Source organism: Hyla sarda, chromosome 8 (genome assembly GCF_029499605.1).
Source record: "Hyla sarda isolate aHylSar1 chromosome 8, aHylSar1.hap1, whole genome shotgun sequence".
Classification (NCBI taxonomy): domain Eukaryota; kingdom Metazoa; phylum Chordata; class Amphibia; order Anura; family Hylidae; genus Hyla; species Hyla sarda.
Genome location: NC_079196.1, coordinates 100,260,923 through 100,282,167, shown reverse-complemented (window position 1 = coordinate 100,282,167; position 21,245 = coordinate 100,260,923). Strand labels below are relative to the sequence as shown.

The 21,245-nt window shown below is 44.9% G+C and overlaps 1 protein-coding gene across 3 annotated transcripts in view; it reads right to left on the bottom strand.

The window, feature by feature from the left end:
• Positions 1-8,312: 8,312 nt before the first annotated feature.
• Positions 8,313-21,245, bottom strand: part of CARF (calcium responsive transcription factor) — a 77,682-nt gene continuing 64,749 nt past the window's right edge. For all 3 annotated transcript variants that reach the window (XM_056533900.1, XM_056533902.1, XM_056533903.1), the window contains 3 exons: positions 19,186-19,301; positions 17,593-18,130; positions 8,313-9,504 (listed from right to left, as the gene is read on the bottom strand). In XM_056533900.1, coding sequence (XP_056389875.1) covers positions 9,383-9,504; positions 17,593-18,130; positions 19,186-19,301 — 776 coding nt within the window. In that variant the 3' untranslated portion in view covers positions 8,313-9,382. The remainder of the gene's footprint in view (positions 9,505-17,592; positions 18,131-19,185; positions 19,302-21,245) is intronic.

Genomic DNA, 21,245 nt, shown 5'->3' with positions numbered 1-21,245 from the left:
AGGGGGGGGGGGGACCCAGTCATATACATTGCCACGGCTATCACTCACCAAGTCGCTAGGAGGAGTGACCAGGCAGGGAGTCTGGTGTCCAATATTGTCTATTCCACATGGGACCAGTGCTGGGGGCTGCTGCTGTTCAAAATATTGCCAAGGTATTAATAACTGGTTTCCCCTATTAGAGGAAATCCGTGAGTAGGTTACATAGCAGTTTATCCCCATGTTAGACTCCTCCATGCAGGGAGACTGCTTACTTAGATGTCCTGCCCCCCAAAAGGAAGCGATAACTCACCGGCTTAAACGCTGTTAAGGTAATTATCACATGTAGCATCTGATCGTTTTCTCAATTCCTCTCTCCTTTCCACAAGAAAGGGTCTGGTCCGGCCTAAGCAAGTCCCAGCAAGGAGTAGCGGAGCTCCACACGTACCCCTCACCACCTCCACACCGCTATAACATGCTGTGAGGCAGATGCGACCATATATGGGCTTCCGGAACAAGCCCGAAGCTCCTCTCAGTAACTGGCCGCAAAGACCACACCTCCCTCTCTCTCACCTCCTCTCCGGCGTCTCCTTCCGCAGCACACGGGGGAAAAAAAGAAGACATTCGCCCCGCCACCTCCGCCTCCCGTCCCGTCCGACAACGGGTCGCGCCACCACCATCTCACTCCTCCCGGGGCCAAATCCAGCGCCCCACAGCTCTTCACAGGGTGTCCGGGTAGGAAAGCATTACTGACGGCGCTGCTCTGTGAGTATCCCGGCATCCTGGGGTCAGCATCCGCTCCACGTCCGTCCCGAGGGCTCAGGGGGCGGGGCCGGAGCCCCGGAGCGCGCGGCCCTAGCTCATGCCGCCGTCACTTCCTCTCCCCATACCGTATTTATTTTAGTAGTGTAGATTGGCGAGTTTACTAAAGCACTATAAGCATGTCTATAGTTTAGATTTTTCTATTTGAGATCGGCAGTCCAGCCCACCACATTTTCTATTGCATAACACCCTCAGTGTAGCGAGTGGATTATTCATTTACACATTTTCCACTGGCGGTCCCTCAAAGTTTCTTCACATAGTCTCTTAAAGGGGTACTCCGCCTCTAGACAGGTTATCCCCTATCCAAAGGATACAGAACAACATGTCAGATTGTGGGGGGTCCAGCCTTTGGGAACCTCAGCAATCTCCAGGTCGGCGCTGTGGCATTACGGACACAGAAGCCTGGGGCGTGGCGTAACGTCATAATGGGGGGCGTGGCGTAACGTCATAATCACAGAAGTCCCAGGCTTCCGTGTCCGTAACACGATAGCACCGGCATGGGGGTCCTGGCGGCTGGACCCTCTGCGATCAGACAATATCCCTTTAAGGACAAGCAGTGTGAAAATGCAACCCCAGTATCCCTTTAGGAGGCCGGTTGTTCCCCCACCTAGTCTTGTTCCTGTCACAACTGTATCTCTGAAAACATGAGCAGCTGCTTACTACACCTGCTCCCAGTCCAGCGATGCTTCTCTGTAAGGCAAAAGGAGAACTCCGTCTTAAGTGCTGCCCCCTTTATATCACTGCTCCAACTGGCATGTTCCATGCACTATTAGGGTGCGTTCCTGCCTGGCGTATACGCAGCACATTTCTCACTGCGCAAAATTTGCATCAGCAGCGGAAAATTAAGTGTGTATTCCTCGCCCACTATACACACAGGGCTTTCTGGCGTCAGCCCTATGCGTGTAGTGAGTTTGAGGCAGGGCGTCATATCACGGCGGGCCCGGCGTCATAGTGAAGCCGGGACCCGCCTCTAATAGCGCGCAGTGCCGATCGTGGCACCGCGTGCTATTAACCCTTTAGCCGCGCGCTCAGAGCTGAGCCGCGCGGCTAAAAGTGAAACCGAAAGTGGCCGGCTAGCTCAGTCGGGCTGTTCGGGATAGCCGCGGCTAATCGCGGCATCCCCAACAGCTGACAGGACAGCGGGAGGGCCCCTACCTGCCTCCTCGCTGTCCGATCGCCGAATGACTGCTCAGTGCCTGAGATCCAGGCATGAGCAGTCATGCGGCAGAATCGTTGATCACTGGTTTCTTATGAGAAACCAGTGATCAATAATGAAGATCAGTGTGTGCAGTGTTATAGGTCCCTATGGGACCTATAACACTGCAAAAAAAAAGTGAAAAAAAAGTGAATAAAGATCATTTAACTCCTCCCCTATTAAAAGTTTGAATCACCCCCCTTTTCCAATAAAAAAAAAAAACCAGTGTAAATAAAAAGAAAAATGAACATATATGGTATCACCGCGTGCGGAAATGTCCGAATTATAAAAATATATCATTAATTAAACCGCTTGGTCAATGGCGTGCGCGCAAAAAAATTCCAAAGTACAAAATAGTGCATTTATGGTAACTTTTTATATCATTTAAAAATGAATAAAAAGCGATCAATAAGTCCTATCAATGCAAAAATTGTACCGTTAAAAACTTCAGATCACGGCGCAAAAAATGAGCCCTCATACCGCCCCATACACAGAAAAAAAAAGTTATAGGGGTCAGAAGATGACAATTTTTAACAGTATTAATTTTTCTGCACGTAGTTATGATTTTTTCCAGAAGTCCGAAAAAATCAATTCTATATAAGTAGGGTATCATTTTAATCGTATGGACCTACAGAATAAAGATAAGGTGTCATTTTTACCGAAAAATGTACTACGTAGAAACGGAAGCCCCCAAAAGTTACAAAACTGCGTTTTTTTTTTCAATTTTGTCGCACAATGATTTTTTTTTCCGTTTCACCGTAGATTTTTGGGCAAAATGACTGATGTCATTACAAATTAGAATTGGTGGCGCAAAAAATAAGCCATCATATGGATTTTTAGGTGCAAAATTGAAAGAGTTATGATTTTTTAAAGGCAAGGAGCAAAAAACGAAAATGCAAAAACGGAAAAACCCCTGGTCCTTAAGAGGTTAAGCTCCCAGGGGCTCGTCCATGACATCCAGCAGCATATGTAGTTTCAGCCTAAGTTTTTACATTTTGACATTTTTAATAGAGATGAGTGAATTTTTGAAAATTTCGATTTGGCCGATTCGCCGAATCCCCCCCCAAATTTTTTGTTCCAAATTTATTTGCGGCAAATTGCTATTAAAAACGGCTATTTCTGGCCTACAGAGAGCCTCAATAGGGGTGTAGATAGAAAAAAAGAGATGCGCTCCTAGTGTGGCATGTAAAGATAGGTGAGCCCCTTATGGAAACAATTTTTAGGCTTACCAGAGGGCGTTGTGCTGAGGGCACAACACCTACGTTGGCGTGTAGTATCGCTTGGTCGGCGTGAGGTCAGCAGCTCCAGCATCCCCTCTGAGTGTACTAGACACTCAGTATTTGTAATGATATTCCAGATGTGTGAACCAAAATATGGGACACATAAAATGAGGACTTGGTTCCAGAGCGCTTCTCCTCAGATGGATGAATGGTAAAGGCAGAAGAATTTCTTAGTATAAAGGAATTTATTTCAACAATTAGTTTCAAGTAACTAATTGTTGCAATAAATTCCTTTATACTAATTGTTGCAATAAATTCCTTTATACTAATTGTTGCAATAGATTCCTTTATACTAAGAAATTCTTCTGCCTTTACCATTCATCCATCTGAGGAGAAGCGCTCTGGAACCAAGTCCTCATTTTATGTGTCCCATATTTTGGTTCACACATCTGGAATCTCAATAGGGGTGTAGAACACTTTGCCTTGCTGTAACATGCATAGGGTTTGTGCTGGGTTACTGAAATAATACTGTTATTCAGTATGACATGCAGATTCTTTTGGAAATGTCCTTCATGCCATGAGAATGTAGTGACAAGAGTTACCTTCCATTCTGGACTTCTTACCTGGCTTTTATGAATTAAAATTATTTATTTAAATTCTATAAAATTTTATTTCAAAATTTACAAGTCACTTTTCATAAATTAGATAAGTGCTAAATATTGTTACATGATGTGCATTACAGACAGAGCTGTAGCTAGCTCTTTTTGCTCCATTTAGCACAGGACATCATGGAACCTGCAACACAAACATATTAGTATTTGGCTCTTTTCCACTTTTCCAGCATTATCCTCCCCTTTTCACTACAAATGACTCCAGACTCCTCCAAACCCAATGCCACCAGCCTTCCAACAACACACAATTATGATTATTGATTACATTTACAAGTAACTTTTCATAAATTATGAAGCATCTTTAAACAATGGCTGCAAACTACAAGGCACTTATAACCAGCCTTACCCCCACACAGTGACAGAGGGTTTTACATGGGAGACAGGGGTGTAGAGGGGTGTACATGGGTGACAGAGGGGTGTAGGGGGTAACCCTGGTGTGTAGAGGGGTGACAGAAGGGTGTAAAGGAATGAAAGAAGGGTGGGGGTGCACTACCTGAAGCTGAGTAGGCGTCTGTCAGCTCTGCCCCTGCTCCTTCCCTCCTCTATTCTGCTGAGGGACCAGGGAGAATTTAGGGTCCAGGGTTGCTCCACAGGAGAGGGAGTATACACGAGGATTGGAGCTGCAGCATCACCCCTCTCGGCACTGCACACAGACTTCCCTCCTGCCTGGCCTTCACGCCTGTACCACAGGTGCACAGGCCTGAGCAGAAAAATCTAAAAAAATGTTACGCCATATTTCCCACCAGAGTCTTCTGGCACCCTGGTTGGGAATCAATGCCTCAGTGTAATGTGTACTGGAACCCCCTTGCGCCCCCTTGCAACAGCGCACCCTGATTACATAACGTGCAAAAAAACTTCAAAAAACACTAAAATCTGATAAATGTGCTATCAAAAATTAGGTAGTATTATATGTGACAAGGTCATCAAGGGTGGATTTAAAAGGGGGGCAGTTTAAGTTGTAGAAATTTCTGCAACAGTCCGTTCCATAAACCTGATTGAGGGGAACTCTCAATGTGCTCAAGAACAATGTGCTCCAGTACGCTTAAAACAGTATTTGTCTACAACACCAGCCGGTGTGTACTTTTGCCAAAGGCTGGCCAGGCATACTGGGGGTTGTAGTTTTGCAACATCTGGAGGCACCCTGGTTGGGAAACACTGATCTAGGCCCTTGAGACTTTAACAGGAACAAAATAGTACACCACTTAGATGTACGTATGTGGTATGCACTTATGAGAGGAGTACAATGCGCTACAGTACGCTTAAATAAGTATTTGTGTATAACACCAGCTGGTGAATACTTTTGTCTGGCCATTCACAGAATCTAGGCCCTTGAAACTTTAACAGGTAAAAAATAGTACACTACTTAGATGTACATATGTGGTATGCACTTATGAGGGGAGTACAATGCGCTCCAGTACGCTTAAAATAATATTTGTGTATCTAGGCCAGTATTTCCCAACCAGGGTGCCTAAGGGTGTTGCAAAACTACAACTCCCAGAATGCCTGGACAGCCAAAGGCACCCTGGTTGGGATACACTGGAGGCACCCTGGTTGGGATACACTGATCTAGGCCCTTGAGACTTTGAACAAAATAGTACACCACTGAGATGTACTTATGTGGTATGCACTTATGTATGTGTACAACACCAGCCGGCGAGTACTTTTGCCTGGCCTTTCACAGTATCTAGGAGAAAACAGCTGGTTCTGTGAGCCCCTGGCAAGGTGCCCGCAGAGCTCCGGCAGAAAAATCTGATTTTGGCTAGGAGGCGCACACCCAAGTATAGTGAAAAAAAGCAGGCTTTATTAATCCATAAAACATGCAGTGTGAACAGGACAACACGTTTCAAAGGTTTCCCTTCTTCTTTAGGTCCTTTACATAGCATACAACATAATCAGGTATATATACAGTTTTGGAAGTTCAAAAATTGGTGGGAAACCCGCCCCCTGATCCCGGGTGGGGGATTGTGTACAGAGGAGATTGAGTCCTGTGTGGGTATAACATTATGAAATTTTGCCCATTGATTACAATAGGCTGGTCACAGCCTATGCAAGTGAGCGAGGTGAGTGAGATTGCTACACAGAGGAATGTCTGGCTGTGTGATGTATGGGGGACTTGTAAGCCAGATTGAGTTCCGTCGCTGGGAGATATAGTTCATTTTTAGTTTGCTCGTAGTATGTTAATGATCATGGACAGAACTGTGTCACTAGGTTAACAAGGTATCCATATAAGTTGCTGTATTAGTTGAGTGGTGTTGTGGAGTTGATATTTTAGTGTGTGTATGAGAAAAAGTTTAGTTAGTAGATGTGTGTAGATGGGGATGTGGGTGCAGATGATGGGGAGGGGGCATAGGGGGGATGGAGGTGGGTTGGGGGGGGTAAAGGAGTGTGGCGTGTGGGATGTGGTTTCATCTGATGAGTTCGGTGGCTTCGTTCAGCCCATGGGGCTGGAGCGTGTTGAGTTTAAAAATCCAGAACATCTCTCTTCTTGTGAGGGTCTGGAATCTATTCGGATTGTGACTGGGGACAAAATTGATGGGACAAATTGTGATGTGATTGGTTTCTTCAGGGTGGTTCATTGCACAGTGTCTGGACACACTGTGAAGTAGGTATTTCCGCTTGATATTGTTCCTGTGCTTGTTCAGTCTTGAGTGTAGCTCTTGAGTGGTCCTGCCTGACCTACTGCACAGTGTGTCCAGACACTGTGCAATGAACCACCCTGAAGAAACCAATCCCATCACAATTTGTCCCATCGATTTCGTCCCCAGTCACAATCGGAATAGATTCCAGACCCTCAAAAGAAGAGAGATGTTGTGGATTTTTAAACTCAACACGCTCCAGCCCCAGGGGCTGAACGAAGCCACCAAACTCTTCAGATGAAACCACACGCCACACTCCCCTCCCCCCCAAACCCACCTCCATCCCCCCTATGCCCCCCTCCCCATCATCTGCACCCACATCCCCATCTACACACATCTACTAACTAAACTTATTCTCCCAAGCCCCCCCTCCATACACACACTAAAACATCAACTCCACAAAGCAACTCAACTAATACAACAACTTATATGGATTCCTTGTTAAAGGGGTACTCCGGTGCTTAAGGGATAAGATGCCTGATAGCGGGAGTCCCGCCGCTGGGGACCCCTGGGATCTTGCATGCGGCACCCCGTTTGTAATCAGTCTCCGGAGCGTGTTCGCTCCGAGTCTGATTACCGGCGACCACACGGCCGGCGGCGTGTGACGTCATCTCTGCATTTCTTTCCTCTGCTGTTTCACAGTATCTAGGCCCTTAAGACTTTAACAGGAACAAAATAGTACACTACTTAGATGTAGGTATGTGGTATGCACTTATGAGGGGAGAAAAATTTGCTACAGTATGCTTAAAGGGGTATTTCAGGATTTTTTATTTTATTTAACTATGCGCTACAGGGGCTGTAAAGTTAGTGTAGTTCATAATATAGTGTCTGTACCTATGTGTGATGGTTTTCTCACAAATCTTATGTGATTTTTGTCACAATATTTATTTTTAACAGCATAAAAAAATTACTTTTGTCTCAGATTTTTCGCAGGTTGCAATGCGGCCAAGACCTGACTCACCAGTAAGCTGATGACAGGGAGCCTGTCTGCTTCAATGGGTGGAGAGATCATTTCGTGGGAGAGAGATCAATCTGCAACTAATGCAAGATCTTTAGGCACCCTGATTAAAAACCACAGGTCTTTTGAATGGATGCTGCTCATTTATGTTTCAATGGGTGGGGTGGCTGATGTGTGGGAGGGAGTAAAATGGAATTATGGGACTTGTAGGCAAAGAAGAAAAGTCAAAAAGGAAATACCAGTTCACAAAAAGCTAGCCACAGTCTTATGGTGGACTCACAACATAGCCATTTAGCCCCAAGACAAGCGCAGATCCTTCCTAAGCATGTCCATCACTGTCTGGCAGGTACATACTAAAATCACCTTATGGTGGATAAACCCCTTTAAAGGGGTATTCCAGGAAAAAGTAGATCGTCAATAGAGGCAGAGAATGAGCTCTCAGCCTCCAGGGATTGTGAAGCTCACGGAGAGTGCGAGGACAAAGCATACAGGTGCTGTCGGAAGGAGAGCCCGTGTGTCAATCAAAGTGGCGTGACGTAGTGGAAATAGGTGTTGTGGCCCATGCCTCTCAGACCCAGTGGGACACAGTTTTTTTTTCTTTAGAGATTAAAGACACAAGATTGCATAAAAAAGGTAGGTCATGTTTGTCATGGGGATACTAACCCCTGCTAGGCTATGGGGTCAGTTGTATGTGGTTAATCTATGTGACAGATGCTCTTTAAAAATTATCTTTGTTACAGGATACCCCATTATTTGCATAAGATTATTCAAATAAACAGGTTAGATTTGTATTGAATTAAAAACAATGAAGAACGACACTAAAAGTTAGGGTGAGGTGGGTAAAATTTTATTTCAATGCAGAGATAGTCAAGATTAGCATCCTTGTTTATTTCTATGAAGTTCTCTTGCAATCTGTAACTTACAAAACACATTAACATACATAGGTCTAGATTATCATCCAGAGGGGGAAGAGGTATACTTGAGAGAATCTGTAAACTGTATTTAATGTTCCGAACTGTTGACATTGTTAGATAGCTGTTAGGGCAAGAAGACACTTGGTACCTTACATATATCTGTCTGTGCTTCCATAAAGTCGAACAATGTTTTTATTCTCTGGTGCCAAGTGTCAAAGAGGCATTCCCAAGCCCCCGAAGTGCTGGGGTCTGAAACATCTCCTCGCATCTCCTCCCATTTCTGTCTCTAGATGACAGCCATCTTGAAGCCAAGCCCTGTTTTAAAAAAAATTTCTGCACTGTGCATTAAAATAGTGCGCAGTTGTAAGGATTTGGGAACAGGGCTCGGTTTCAAGCTTTCAATCAAGCAGGGACAGAGATGGGAGGTGGAGCAAGAAGGTGTTATAGCAGGGGCTTGAGAACATCTCTTTGACTATTTAAACAGGGAATAAAAGCATTTTTCCTATGTTATAGAAGCACAGAAAGATATATGAAATGTAATGGGTGTCTCCTTGTCCTAACACCTATCTAACAGTGTCAGCAGTTTGGAACGTGAATTGCCGCAGAAAGATTCACTTTAACTGCAGCCAGATCTGCTTTGTGACACAGCAGATTATATGGAATAAGTAATAAGACTTGCAATTTACAGACAGAAGAGTAGGAATGCTGTGTTAAACTGTCAGTCTGATCAGTTCCAGTCTTGAAGGGAGGGTTATATGGTCAGTGTATACAAAGCCTAGCATCAAAATCTCTGTACATGGGCATTAGATTTATGCTGCTGTGTTGCCTTAATCTTTTCATTTTCTAACGCTGTCTCAGGAGAAATTGTTTGCAACATTTAAAACAGTTGGAAGAGATCCAAATGTTGGATAAACAGTCTTTATTGAATATGTGGTTGTTTTCCTCAATATGAGGCTGAATATAAAACTTGTAATTTGATTAATTTGCAATTCAAGCCGGGTCCTGACAGTCTGTGGATCCTGTTTCTTCAGTATGCGATTGGGAATCTGTTGACTCTCTTGGGCTGTCTTGATCTTGCACAGTACAAAATTCATCAATAGAACCAACTTCAACTAAAATGGATGCAGAAAGACAAAGCACTTATTCATCATGTCTCTTAACAGCATTTACTTATTAACCTTGTCCTTTTAAACAGATATAAAACATAGAAGTCAATGTACATTAATGAATCATGGAAGAGTTTAGATCAGCTCACACCATAAAGTCCATATGTCGTATGAATCTGGTAATAGTCCCGGAGCTTGGATGCAAGGAGCCGCAACTCCTTGTAGCATATAGTTGAGAAGACAATGGAAAGGATCCAGCTCCCAGGTGTGAAATAATCCAATAAAACTTAGCCTTTAATCGTGCATATTAAAACCAAAAAAAGGATAGCCACGTAGTGGAAAGTAACAGGTCACTCATAAAAAGGGGGGTGAAAGGCCGACGCGTTCCGAGCTGTCACTCTTAGTCATGGCGTCACGCTATACATTAATGAATGCCCACTGAACTGCTTTGTTTAAATGTCACAGAGCAGTGGCGGGTTGTGTGATAATTGTATTAAAAGTCGCACTGACCTTAATACAATTGTTGCATGGAGACATATAGGGAAGGGTTGAATTGCCCTGTGATTTCTTCTAAATATGTCGCACGTGATAAATTAGTGACCACTACACAAAGTGATCTAAATCAGATCACTTTGTGGTAATAAAAATTAAACGTTCTAAATAAAATGTTGCAGGAAAAGTAACACGGAACCAGCCTACGACTTTTCCTGCCACAATTTTGGATTAAAAAAGCTGTCTAAATTGAATGATAAATGCTCGTCATTGGCTATAGCTCCACTTAGACTTTTGGTTGTGCGTCATTGATACTGCAATCTGTAACAATACTAGTAGGCTGCACAACCAGACTTCAACTATAGCAGCCACCACCTTTCAGGGGTACTCAAAAGTAGAGCAAAATAGGAAAGATCATCCAGTGTTTGAACGAGAAATACATACAAGCCTATATCAAGTCAGAAATAATGAGTAACTACTTAGCAGGATGAATGATTGAGTAGTGGTACCTGCATGATGATTGAGCAACCACCCACCAAGGATGGCTACAGAAGATCGGAGCAGACAACTTGTAGGATGACTAAGGTTCCTTTCACACTATAGAATTCTCAGTTTTAAAGATCTCTTATAATGACCCATTAACAAAACCATTAAAAACAGCCATTACAAAATCCCATTATAGTCTATGGGATTTTTACCTGTTTTAACACGTCATAGCCCATTATTAATAATGAAAGTTATTTTGTGATGGGAGAAAGTAACAGGAGAAATAGCGCATGCACTGTTTCTCCCGTTATTTTTCCCATCACAAAATAACGTTTGTTATTAATAATGGGCTATGACGGGTTAAAACGGGTAATGTAAAAATCCCATAGACTATAATGGGATTTTGTAATGGCTGTTTTTAATGGTTATGTTAACGGGTCATTATAACAGATCTTTAAAACAGAGAATTCTATAGTGTGAAAGCAACCTAAGCAACAATTCACATAGTAATTTGCATGAATAAGTTTGCAAATTCTACAAACCTATTGTTTGCAATCATCCTAACAGGCTAGAATCGCATTTGCTGCCCAACATAATCATATCAAAACACTCAAGAGCAAGCCAGCAGCAGGCCAAGAGTAACAAGCTTGTTAAAATGCTTTATTTTTTGCTAATCTGGTCTCACCTGGCATCACATTATCATGTATGTCCACAGGGGTATGCCCCAGATGCTTGTTAAAATTTTCTTCACGGCTCCATGTCAAAGCCACAGAGAATAATAAACAGAGTATCTAGTGTGAGGGCTGGCAGTGCAGGACTGTGGTCACTCATATCATTATGTGTATCCTTAAGGGTATGCCCCCTTCTCCCGCTTCCCGGGATGCTTGTTAAAAGTTTTCTTAGAGGCTCCATCGAGGATTGTATTTACACTGTCTATTCCAAAAATTCAAAATTGTAAAGCAGAACATAACCCTTTGCATGCCTGCGCTTTATCTGATATGAACTAGGCCCCTGCATAACATTGTTAAGAGGAGGTGGAGCATGGATGACATTAAAATTGTGCACATCACCCCTCTCTTGTGCCTACACCCAAGTGTACTACAAATGTATGCCTACACCCAAGGGACAAAGAGAAAGGACACACTGAATGGCAAAACCAATATCATGAGCACCTGCCCAGAGGTACACAGTTCCTTAAATAAACTGGAAGCCACACCAACAACCAGATACAAATAAAATCTGCTATGGATTTATTCCTCTAACAAAAAACAAACAAACCTACAAATCAAAAAGCAGAAGATAATGGTGTATTTTGATCTGCCATGCATAACATAACCTAAGTCGTCCCTATCATAGGAAAGATGCGCAACATGGTTGTTTAATGGCAAATTACCCATCACTGTTTGCAGTAACCCACAATTTAAGCCCTAATTTATTTTGTAACACACATATATCATAATACATTCCCATCAGCTTTGACATAATATATTTGAAAATAAGATGATAAATAATTAGACCCACTGTTCACACTGCCAAAAAGTCAATAAAATTTAGTGTGAACACTGCTTAAAGGGGTACGACTTACAAACAGTTCCAAACGCTGTAGCCTGGAGCTCGTGACGTCATAGCCCCGGCCCCTCATGCCGTCACGCCCCACCCCCTCAATGCAAGTCTATGGGAGGGGCGTGGCAGCTGTCACGCCCCCTCCCATAGACTTGCATTGAGGGGGTGGGGCGTGACGGCATGAGGGGCTGGGGCTATGACATCACGAGCGCCAGGTGCTGGCTCCAGCATTCGGAATAGTTTGTTCCAAAGCGGAGTACCCCTTTAACGCAGAATGACGGGTAAACCCGTCGGCTGCTGAAGTGCGTTCGCGCAGAGCGACGGGTATACCGGTCGTTCACATAGTTGAGGCTGCTGCTGCATCCCGGGGGCTGAACTTTTCACCTCCGGTTGTCTCCGGCAGGTGAGAAGTTCTGCTTAACCCCCGTCGCGCTGAACCCGCATTTATACGGCGGATAACGCGATTCCTTCGTGCATTCTGCCGTATAAAGGTGGCGTTCATTAAGTGCGCGCTCCCGCTGCGCTGATCGGGTTAATTAGCTAAAGTCCCGGGGTGTCCGGCAGGAAACCACTCCTGCCCGACACCCCGGGACTCCATTTGATTAACGTGACCAGCGATTGGGTGTGCAGGGGCGGCGGCGGGGTGTGGCGGGTGCGCGGAGGTCCAGCAGCGGCGATCCGTAGGTCCGGCAGCGGTGATGGCGGGGGTAAGTGCCCCCACCATCGCCGCTACCGGACCTCCACCCACGTGTGGATGTCCGGGGTGAGCGGGGCACAGCGGGGTGAGGGGGAATAAGAAGTTATTGCTTAGGGAATGCAGTAGGGATCGACCGATATCGTTTTTTTAGGGCCGATACCGATAATCGGTGGAGGTTAGGGCCGATAGCCGGTAACTTATACCAATATTCCGGTATAAGTTATCGGCTATTTATCCCCCCTCGACACCGCTGCAGAGCATTGATTTAAAGCGGGGGCTTTAAATCAATGCACTGCGGTGGCTTTTGCGGTGCCATAGGCCGCCGCCACCACCCGCTTCTCTCCCCCTACCTGTCAGGGTGGTCCGGGCCATCCATCCTCCCTTCCTGTAGTGTCCGGCGGCATTCCGGGTGGAGGGTGAACCGGTCTGGGCTGTCCTTCTTCTCCGGGGGTCATCTTCTCCACTCTGGGCAGGCTCCGGCCTAGTACGCTGCATAGACGCCGCTGCGCAGTGACGCCCGTGCGCAGCGACGCACCTGACGTCACGGCGTAGCGGCGTCTATGCAGCGTACTAGGCCGGAGCCTGCCCGGAGTGGAGAAGAGGACCCCCGGAGAAGGATAGCCCGGACCGGTTCACCCTTCACCCGGAATGCCGCCGAACACTACAGGATGGATGGCCCGGACCACCCCCATTACGGGTAAGTTGAATTTTTTTTTAATGACTCGGAGGGTGGGGGAGGGGCCCGACCGGTATAGCGGTATGGGCAAAAATCCATACCGGTATACCGCCCAGCACTACGGGGGGCGGTCGCGGTGCGGGGTGGCGGATCTGGGGGGCGGTCGCGGTGCGGTGGGGGCGGGGCATTATCGGCTTATCGGCAAGGTAATTGCCGATACCGATAATGCCCAAAATCGTGATTATCGGCCGATAATCGGTCGATCCCTAGAATGCAGCCTTACCCGGTGGCGGATCCTGCAGGCTGCGGAGGGATCTGGCTGGCCGTTGAGTGATGCTCCAGATGTTGCAAAACTACAACTCCTGGCATGCCCAGACAGGCATTGGCTGTCTGGGCATGCTGGGAGTTGTAGTTTAGCAACATCTAGAGGACCACTGTTTGGAGACCAATGTATAGTGGTCGCCAAACAGTGATCCTCCAGATGTTGCAAAACTACAACTCCCACCATGCCCAGACTGTCTGGACATGCTGGGAGTTGTAGTTTTGCAACATCTGTAGGACCACTGTTTGGAGACCACGGTGTAGTGGTCGCCAAACTGTGATCCTTCAGATGTTGCAAAACTACAACTCCCAGCATGCTCAGACAGCCAATGCCTGTCTGGGCATGCCGGGAGTTGTAGTTTTGCAAGATCTGGAGGATCACAGTTTGGAGACCACTACACAGTGGTCTCCAAACTGTAGTCCTCCAGATGTTGCAAAACTACAACTCCCAGCATGCCCGGCTGCAAACGGCTGTCTGGGCATGCTGGGAGTTGTAGTTGTGTGCTTCCAGCTGTTGCAAAACTGCAACTCCCAGCATGCCCAGACAGCCAATTGCTGTCTGGGCATGCTGGGATTTGTAGTTTTGCAACATCTGGAGGGCCGCAGTTTGGAGATCAGTGTGCAGTAGTCTCTTAACTGTAGCCCTCCAGATTTTGCAAAACTGCAAATCCCAGGATGCCCAAACAGCTGTCTCGGCATGCTGGGAGTTGTAGTTGCGTACCTCCAGCTGTTGCATAACTACATCTCCCAGCATGCCCTTCGGCAATCAGTACATGCTGGGAGTTGTAGTTTTGCAACAGCTGGAGGCACCCTGGTTGGAAAATACTGAATTAGGTAACAGAACCTAACTGAAGGTTTTCCAACCAGTGTGCCTCCAGCTGTTGCAAAAGTAGTTTTGAAACAGCTGGAGGTTTGCCCCCCCCCCCCCCCCCCCCATGTGAATGTACAGGGTACATTCACCCGGGCAGGTTTACAGGAAGTTTCCTTGTTCAAGTTTGAGCTGCGGCAAATTTTCTGCAGTGGCGCAGACTCCTAGCGGGAAACTCACTGTAAACCAGTGCGAATGTACGCTAAAAACACTACACTAACACATAATAAAGGGTAAAACACAAAATATATACCCCTTACACTGTCCCCCCCAGTAAAAATGAAAAACATATCATACGGCAGTGTTTCCAAAACAGAGCCTCCAGCTGTTGCAAAACAACAACTCCCAGCATTTCTGAACAGCCACCGACTGTCCAGGCATGCTGGGAGTTTAGCAACAGCTGGAGGCACCCTGTTTGGGAATCACTGACGTAGATTACCCCTATGCAATCCCTTTTTTAGTCCTCAAATGCGCATAGTGCTCTCTCAATTCGGAGCCCTGTCGTATTTCAAGGAAACAGTTTAGGGCCACATATGGGGTATTTCCTTACTCTGGAGCAAGTGCGTTACAAATTTTGGGGGTCTTTTTCTCCTTTTACCCCTGATGTACCGGCTGATGTAGTTGGGGGTCTACATCAGCCGGTTAGTGTAAAAAAAAAAAAAAATGTGGTGTTGCCCCATACTTTTTATTTTCACAAGAGGTAAAAAGAAAAAAAGACCGCCAAAATTTGTAACGCAAATTTCTCCTGAGTACGGAAATACCCCATATGTGGGTGTAAAATGCTCTGCGGACGCACAACAAGGCTCAGGAGTGAGAGCGCACTATGTACATTTGAGGCCTAGATTGGTGATTTGCACCGGGGTGGCTGATTTTACAGCGGTTCTGACATAAACGCAAAAACATAAATACCCACATGTGACCCCATTTTGGAAACTACACTCCTCACAGAACGTGACAAGGGGTATAGTGAGCCTTAACACCCCACAGGTGTTTGACGAATTTACGTTAAAGTTTGATGGGAAAATTAAGAAAAAAAAAATTTTCACAAAAATGCTGGTGTTACCCCAAATTTTTCTTTTTCAAAAGGGAAAATAGGAAAAAAGCCCCCCAAAATTTGTAATCCCATTTCTTCTGAGTAAGATCATACCCCATATGTGGGTGTAAAGTGCTCTGCGGGCGAACTACAATGCTCAGAAGAGGAGCGCCATTGGGATTTTGGAGAGAAAATTTGTCCGGAATTCAAGGCCACGTGTGTTTACAAAGCCCCCATAGTGCCAGAACAATGGACCCCTCCTACATGTGACCCTATTTTGGAAACTACACCCCTCATGGAATGTAATAAAGGATGCAGTGAGCATTTACGCCCCACAGGTGTCTGACAGATTTTTGGAACATTGGTCCGTGAAAATTTTAATTTTAATTTTTCATTTGCACAGCTCAATGTTACAAGGATATGTCAAACGCCAGTGGGGTGTAAATGCTCACTGCACCCCTTATTAAATTCTGTGTGGCGTGTAGTTTCCAACATGGGGTCACATGTGGGGGGTCCGCTGTTCTGGCACCACGGGGGGGCTTTGTAAACGCACATGGACCCCGACTTCTATTCCAACCAAATTCTCTCTCCATAAGCTCAATGGCGCTCCTTCTCTTCTGAGCATTGTAATGCGCCAGCAGAGCACTTTTAGTCCACACATGGGGTATTTACATACTCAGAAGAAATGGGGTTACAAATTTTGGGGGGGAATTTTTCTCCTATTACCCCTTGTAGAAATGTAAAATTTGGGGAAAAACCTGCATTTTTGTGAAAAAATAAAATCATTTACACATCCAACTTTAACTAAAAGTCGTCAAACAGCTGTGGGGTGTTAAGGCTCACTGGACCCCTTGTTACGTTCCTTGAGGGGTGTAGTTTCCAAAATAGTATGCCATGTGAGAGTTTTCTTGCTGTTCTAGCACCATAGGGGCTTCCTAAATGTGACATGCCCCCCAAAAACCATTTCAGAAAAATTCACTCTCCAAAATCCTATTGTCGCTCCTTCCCTTCTGAGCCCTCTTGTGCACCCACAGAACACTTCACATACACATATGAGGTATTTCCTTACTCGAGAGAAATTGGGTTGCAAATTTTAAGAAGATTTTTCTCCTTTTACCCATTTTAAAAATTCAAAAACTGGGTCTACAAGAACATGCGAGTGGAAAAAATGAAGATTTTGAATTTTCTCCTTCACTTTGCTGCTATTCCTGTGAAACACCTAAAGGGTTAACACACTTACTGAATGTCATTTTGAATACTTTGAGGGGTGCAGTTTTTATAATGGGGTCATTTGTGGGGTATTTCTAATATGAAGACCCTTCAAATCCACTTCAAAACTGAACTGGTCCCTGAAAAATTCTGATTTTGAAAAGTTTGTAAAAAATTGGAAAATTGCTGCTATACTTTGAAGCCCTCTGATGTCTTCCAAAAGTAAAAAACATGTCAACTTTATGATGCAAACATAAAGTAGACATATTGTATATGTGAATCAATATATAATTTATTTGGAATATCCATTTTCCTTATAAGCAGAGAGTTTCAAAGTAAAAAAAAATGCACATTTTTCAAATTTTTCATGAAATGTTGGAATTTTTCACCAAGAAATTATGCAAGTATCGATGAAATTTTACCACTAACATAAAGTAGAATATGTCACGGAAAAAAAAAAAAACTTGGAATCAGAATGAAAGGTAAAAGCATTCCAGAGTTATTAATGCTTAAAAGACAGTGGTCAGATTTGAAAAGGTGAAAATGAGCTGTGTCCTTAAGGGGTTAATCCAAGCAGGTGTATAGAGAATTTTAAATAATGCACATTCTATGTTACATAGAAAGACAATGCTGTTCAATAGCTATATATGCTGGTATTCTCCAGGTGTATTATTTAGATTGTATTACAGTCTCTATACAGCTGGTATAATTAGAAATCTACACATGCAAACCTTTACATATGCACTTACCAATGGTTGGCTGGTTGTCTAAAATCCTAATAGGAATAGGGTGCAGTTCCCCAAGCAGAATCTGATGCACCTCTCCAGACACGCTAGATGTTGGATCTTCCACAGTCACCAGCTGCCCCATGCTGACAAGGTGATTGTGACCAGAGGGAGATAAAGCAGTGACTGCGGATGCAGAGGAGTCATTCTGTTGGCTCTGCAAATGACTAAGCACAAGAGGCTGATTACTTGTTCCAGCATTTAACATTCCTGGTTGGCTGACTGTAATAAGAGAGGTTGTTCCATCAGAAGATGTGAAGGATGGGGACTCGCGATTCACTGCAATAAGTGCTGTTGTCCCTTCAGAAGTTGTAAAAGATGGGGGAGGGTGGTTGACTGTGATAAGTGCTGTGGTGCCATCAGAATTAAAGGATGGCATTTGTGAGTTCACGGTCATCAGGGCTGAGGTCTCATCTGACGTGAATGTAGGAGATGGCTGGTTCACCGCAATCAGGGCAGTTGTCCCATCAGGTGATGTAAAAGTTGGCTGCAGCTGGAGACTCTTAAGGCAATAAAAATATATAACAAAATAAACCTAATATACAGCATACAAGTTATGAACAGCTCTTCAAAAAGCCTTCTATAGTAAGCCATAAGTACTCAATCCACTCACAAAGACTGCTGTATGTGCCTGTGGAGTCCTGATAGTAAGACACTGTGAAGAAGTGAAAACTATACCACAGCATAATAGTTCTTGAGTAGGACATTTTACCATTTTGCCTGCACATAATATCTATGTCTGCTAACAGACTCAACTCACAACAACAGTTCAGTATGGCTGATCTTATCATCCATTTTATATCCAATGTAAGTGGCATCAGGCCTTCACTTATCCCTCCTTACTCCACAATGATACCATGCATTTAATGTCTATGGAGAGCTTTGTGCTATCATAAATGCTGATAGGCCTATACAGAGTTTGCTGATGGGAGCCCAAACATATATAGTCTAGGTCATGCAGCTTGCATAACTTAGATAAATGCTGTTGAAACGCCAGGTCTATTGCAAGTGTCCAGGAGATGGGCTCTGTCTATTAGGTACCTAGGTGTAACCAGTCCCTTCTCTCAGGTATGACTGATAGTTCTAGCAGTCTCCTGATTGGATGCTACTTCTCCATGGTTACAAGCAACCTTTCTATAGTGGAATTCGGCAGTTATGTGGTGATTAAATACTAATAACATTCTGCTTGTTTGAAAAAAGCAGCTCTCTCTCACACCACCCTTTTCAGGAAGCTTTCTTATAAAGTCAAGGCTGCATTCCAACTAGTAGTCTTAGAAACTGACTGGGAATGTATGCAAAGCCACAAATCTCTACAGAAGGAAATAATACCCATCTGCAGAGAGCTGTTTAGGGTCATTCCAACCTCATCAGTATAGAGCAGAGAGCTGGCTGGTGAGTGCCCTATGGTTTTGGGACCAAAGAGGTAAGGTTTTTTAAGACACGTAAAGACTTAGACTATTCTTGTTCCATTGGAAATTCTGAGAATAATATATATGTCCAAAACTGGGAGGACTCTAAATGATAATAATTATACTTAATATCTAATTTAACACTGACCTGAAGCTGTGCAAAGATTTTGGGCTGTAGAGAGGTTAATGAAGACAGCAGCTGTGCTGTATCTTGACAGTCATCTTCATTCGAACAGTTTTGCACTTTTATCAAAGACTCTTGTTCTGAAAAACAACACACATACATTATTTTTTATTAAGACATAAAATTTATGTTTTTTTTATTCACAAGCATCATTTATTCCTACAACCTTGTACATAACTATGTACATAGCTATGCACATTAAACCAGCTAAGCTTGTGTGCACTTTATTTGTTCTACAATATTAATAAATCCTAAACTTTACAGCATTCACACATAAGACACAACTATAACGTAATGCTCCCACTGAATTTCATTATTGTTATTTAAAGGGGGACTTCGGTGGAAACATGTGGAAAATAAATGTTTTTCAAATCAACTGGTGTCAGAAAGTTATATAGATTTGTAAATTACTTCTACTTCAAAATCTGCAGCCTTCCGGGGGGCGAGGCCTGGACACGCATGGCGGAGGACGCTTGATCTGTGAGCTCTGTCTGTCTACGACCTTTTAGCAGCACTAACCGGCTAATTCCTACCCTTATTGACATTCCCTGCACTGTTAGCTGTTCCTGGTTATGGTGAACTATGGCCTGGACAAAAAAAAGCCTGCTCAAGCTTACCCAGTTCTTCCCAGCTGCAGACTCGCAAGATGGTGCCGGCGGCCTGCCCGCTGCAGGCGTGACCGGAACCCAGGCTCATAGCGGTTCCTCAGTGTCCAGGAGTGCTCGTTTGCCTGGAGGAGCACCCTCTCCAAGCTCTGCCAGCTCGGTACCTGTGGACTCGCCTCCACACTACCCACCTGCCTCACCGGTGGACCTGCCCTCCCTGGTCTCCAAGCGGCCTGCTGCAGTGCAGGGGACCTCGCCTCCAGGCTCATCTCCGGCTCTCACAGAAGCGGCTCTACTCGCTGTGGCTGCGGACTTCACCTCCACCATACGGAGCGAAATAAGGTCAGCGGTGTCCAGCATTCAGCAGGAACTGCTCTCGCTTGGGACCCTCGCTTACTTCCCATGTAGAAAATAAAATGGAGAGCTCACCTCTGCCGATAATACAGTGGTGGACAGTGTCAATACTCTAGAGGAGGAGGTGGCTGCTCTAAAAGCCAAACTTGCCAACATGGAGGACCGTTCCAGGAGGAACAACCTCTGGATTCGGGGTATTCCGGAGGACGTTAAAACTGAGGACCTCATGAGGTTCGTCACGGATTACTTTGCTGCCCTGCTTCCCTCGGCATCCACGCAGGACTTGTTGCTTGACAGGGTGCACCGCCTTCCTAAACCGAAGTTGATCCCTGCTACTTCCCCCTAGGATGTTATACTAAGGGTGCACTTCGACCACGTGAAAGAAAAAATTGCCCTTGCAGCTCGTCAACCATCAGGTTTGCCGGATCGGTTTTCCCGTTTATCCATCTTTGCCGACCTGTCTGCGGCCACTCTAGCCCGCCACCGGGAATTCACTAAAGGTACTTCTCTCTTGCAGGCTCATGGTATCCCATATAAGTGGGTTTCCTGACCAAAGTTATTGCCACTTACGAAGGTTCTAAACATATTACATCCTCACCGGACGACTTACTGGATCTTTGTCATGCCTGGCATCTCTCCTTGCCTTCCTCTGCGGAACACGAGGTCCCCACTCACCATCATCGGAAGCTGTCTAATGACTGGACTGTGGTACAGTATGGGAAACATAAATATGCCTAATGTTTCATTGTAGGGTTAAAATATGCTTTGCCGGATAGGCACACGTTATACTATGGTTATGTTTTACTCTCCATATTCCTCCGATGGTGGCTCTCTCCAGGGGTCACTATGGTTATTGTGTATGTGTATTGCACTAATACTTGGCACTACGTTGGTGCGTTCTCTTTCTTATGTTCCCGTTATTGCTTTTGTAAGTACACCTGATATACTGCTCATTATTGTACAGCTGAAATGTCTCCCTTCTTGCACCTATGATTATATTTCCAGGGGTATGCTGCTGCCGCTGCTTTCCTTCCCCCCGCAATGGTTATCCAAATTGCTTCACTA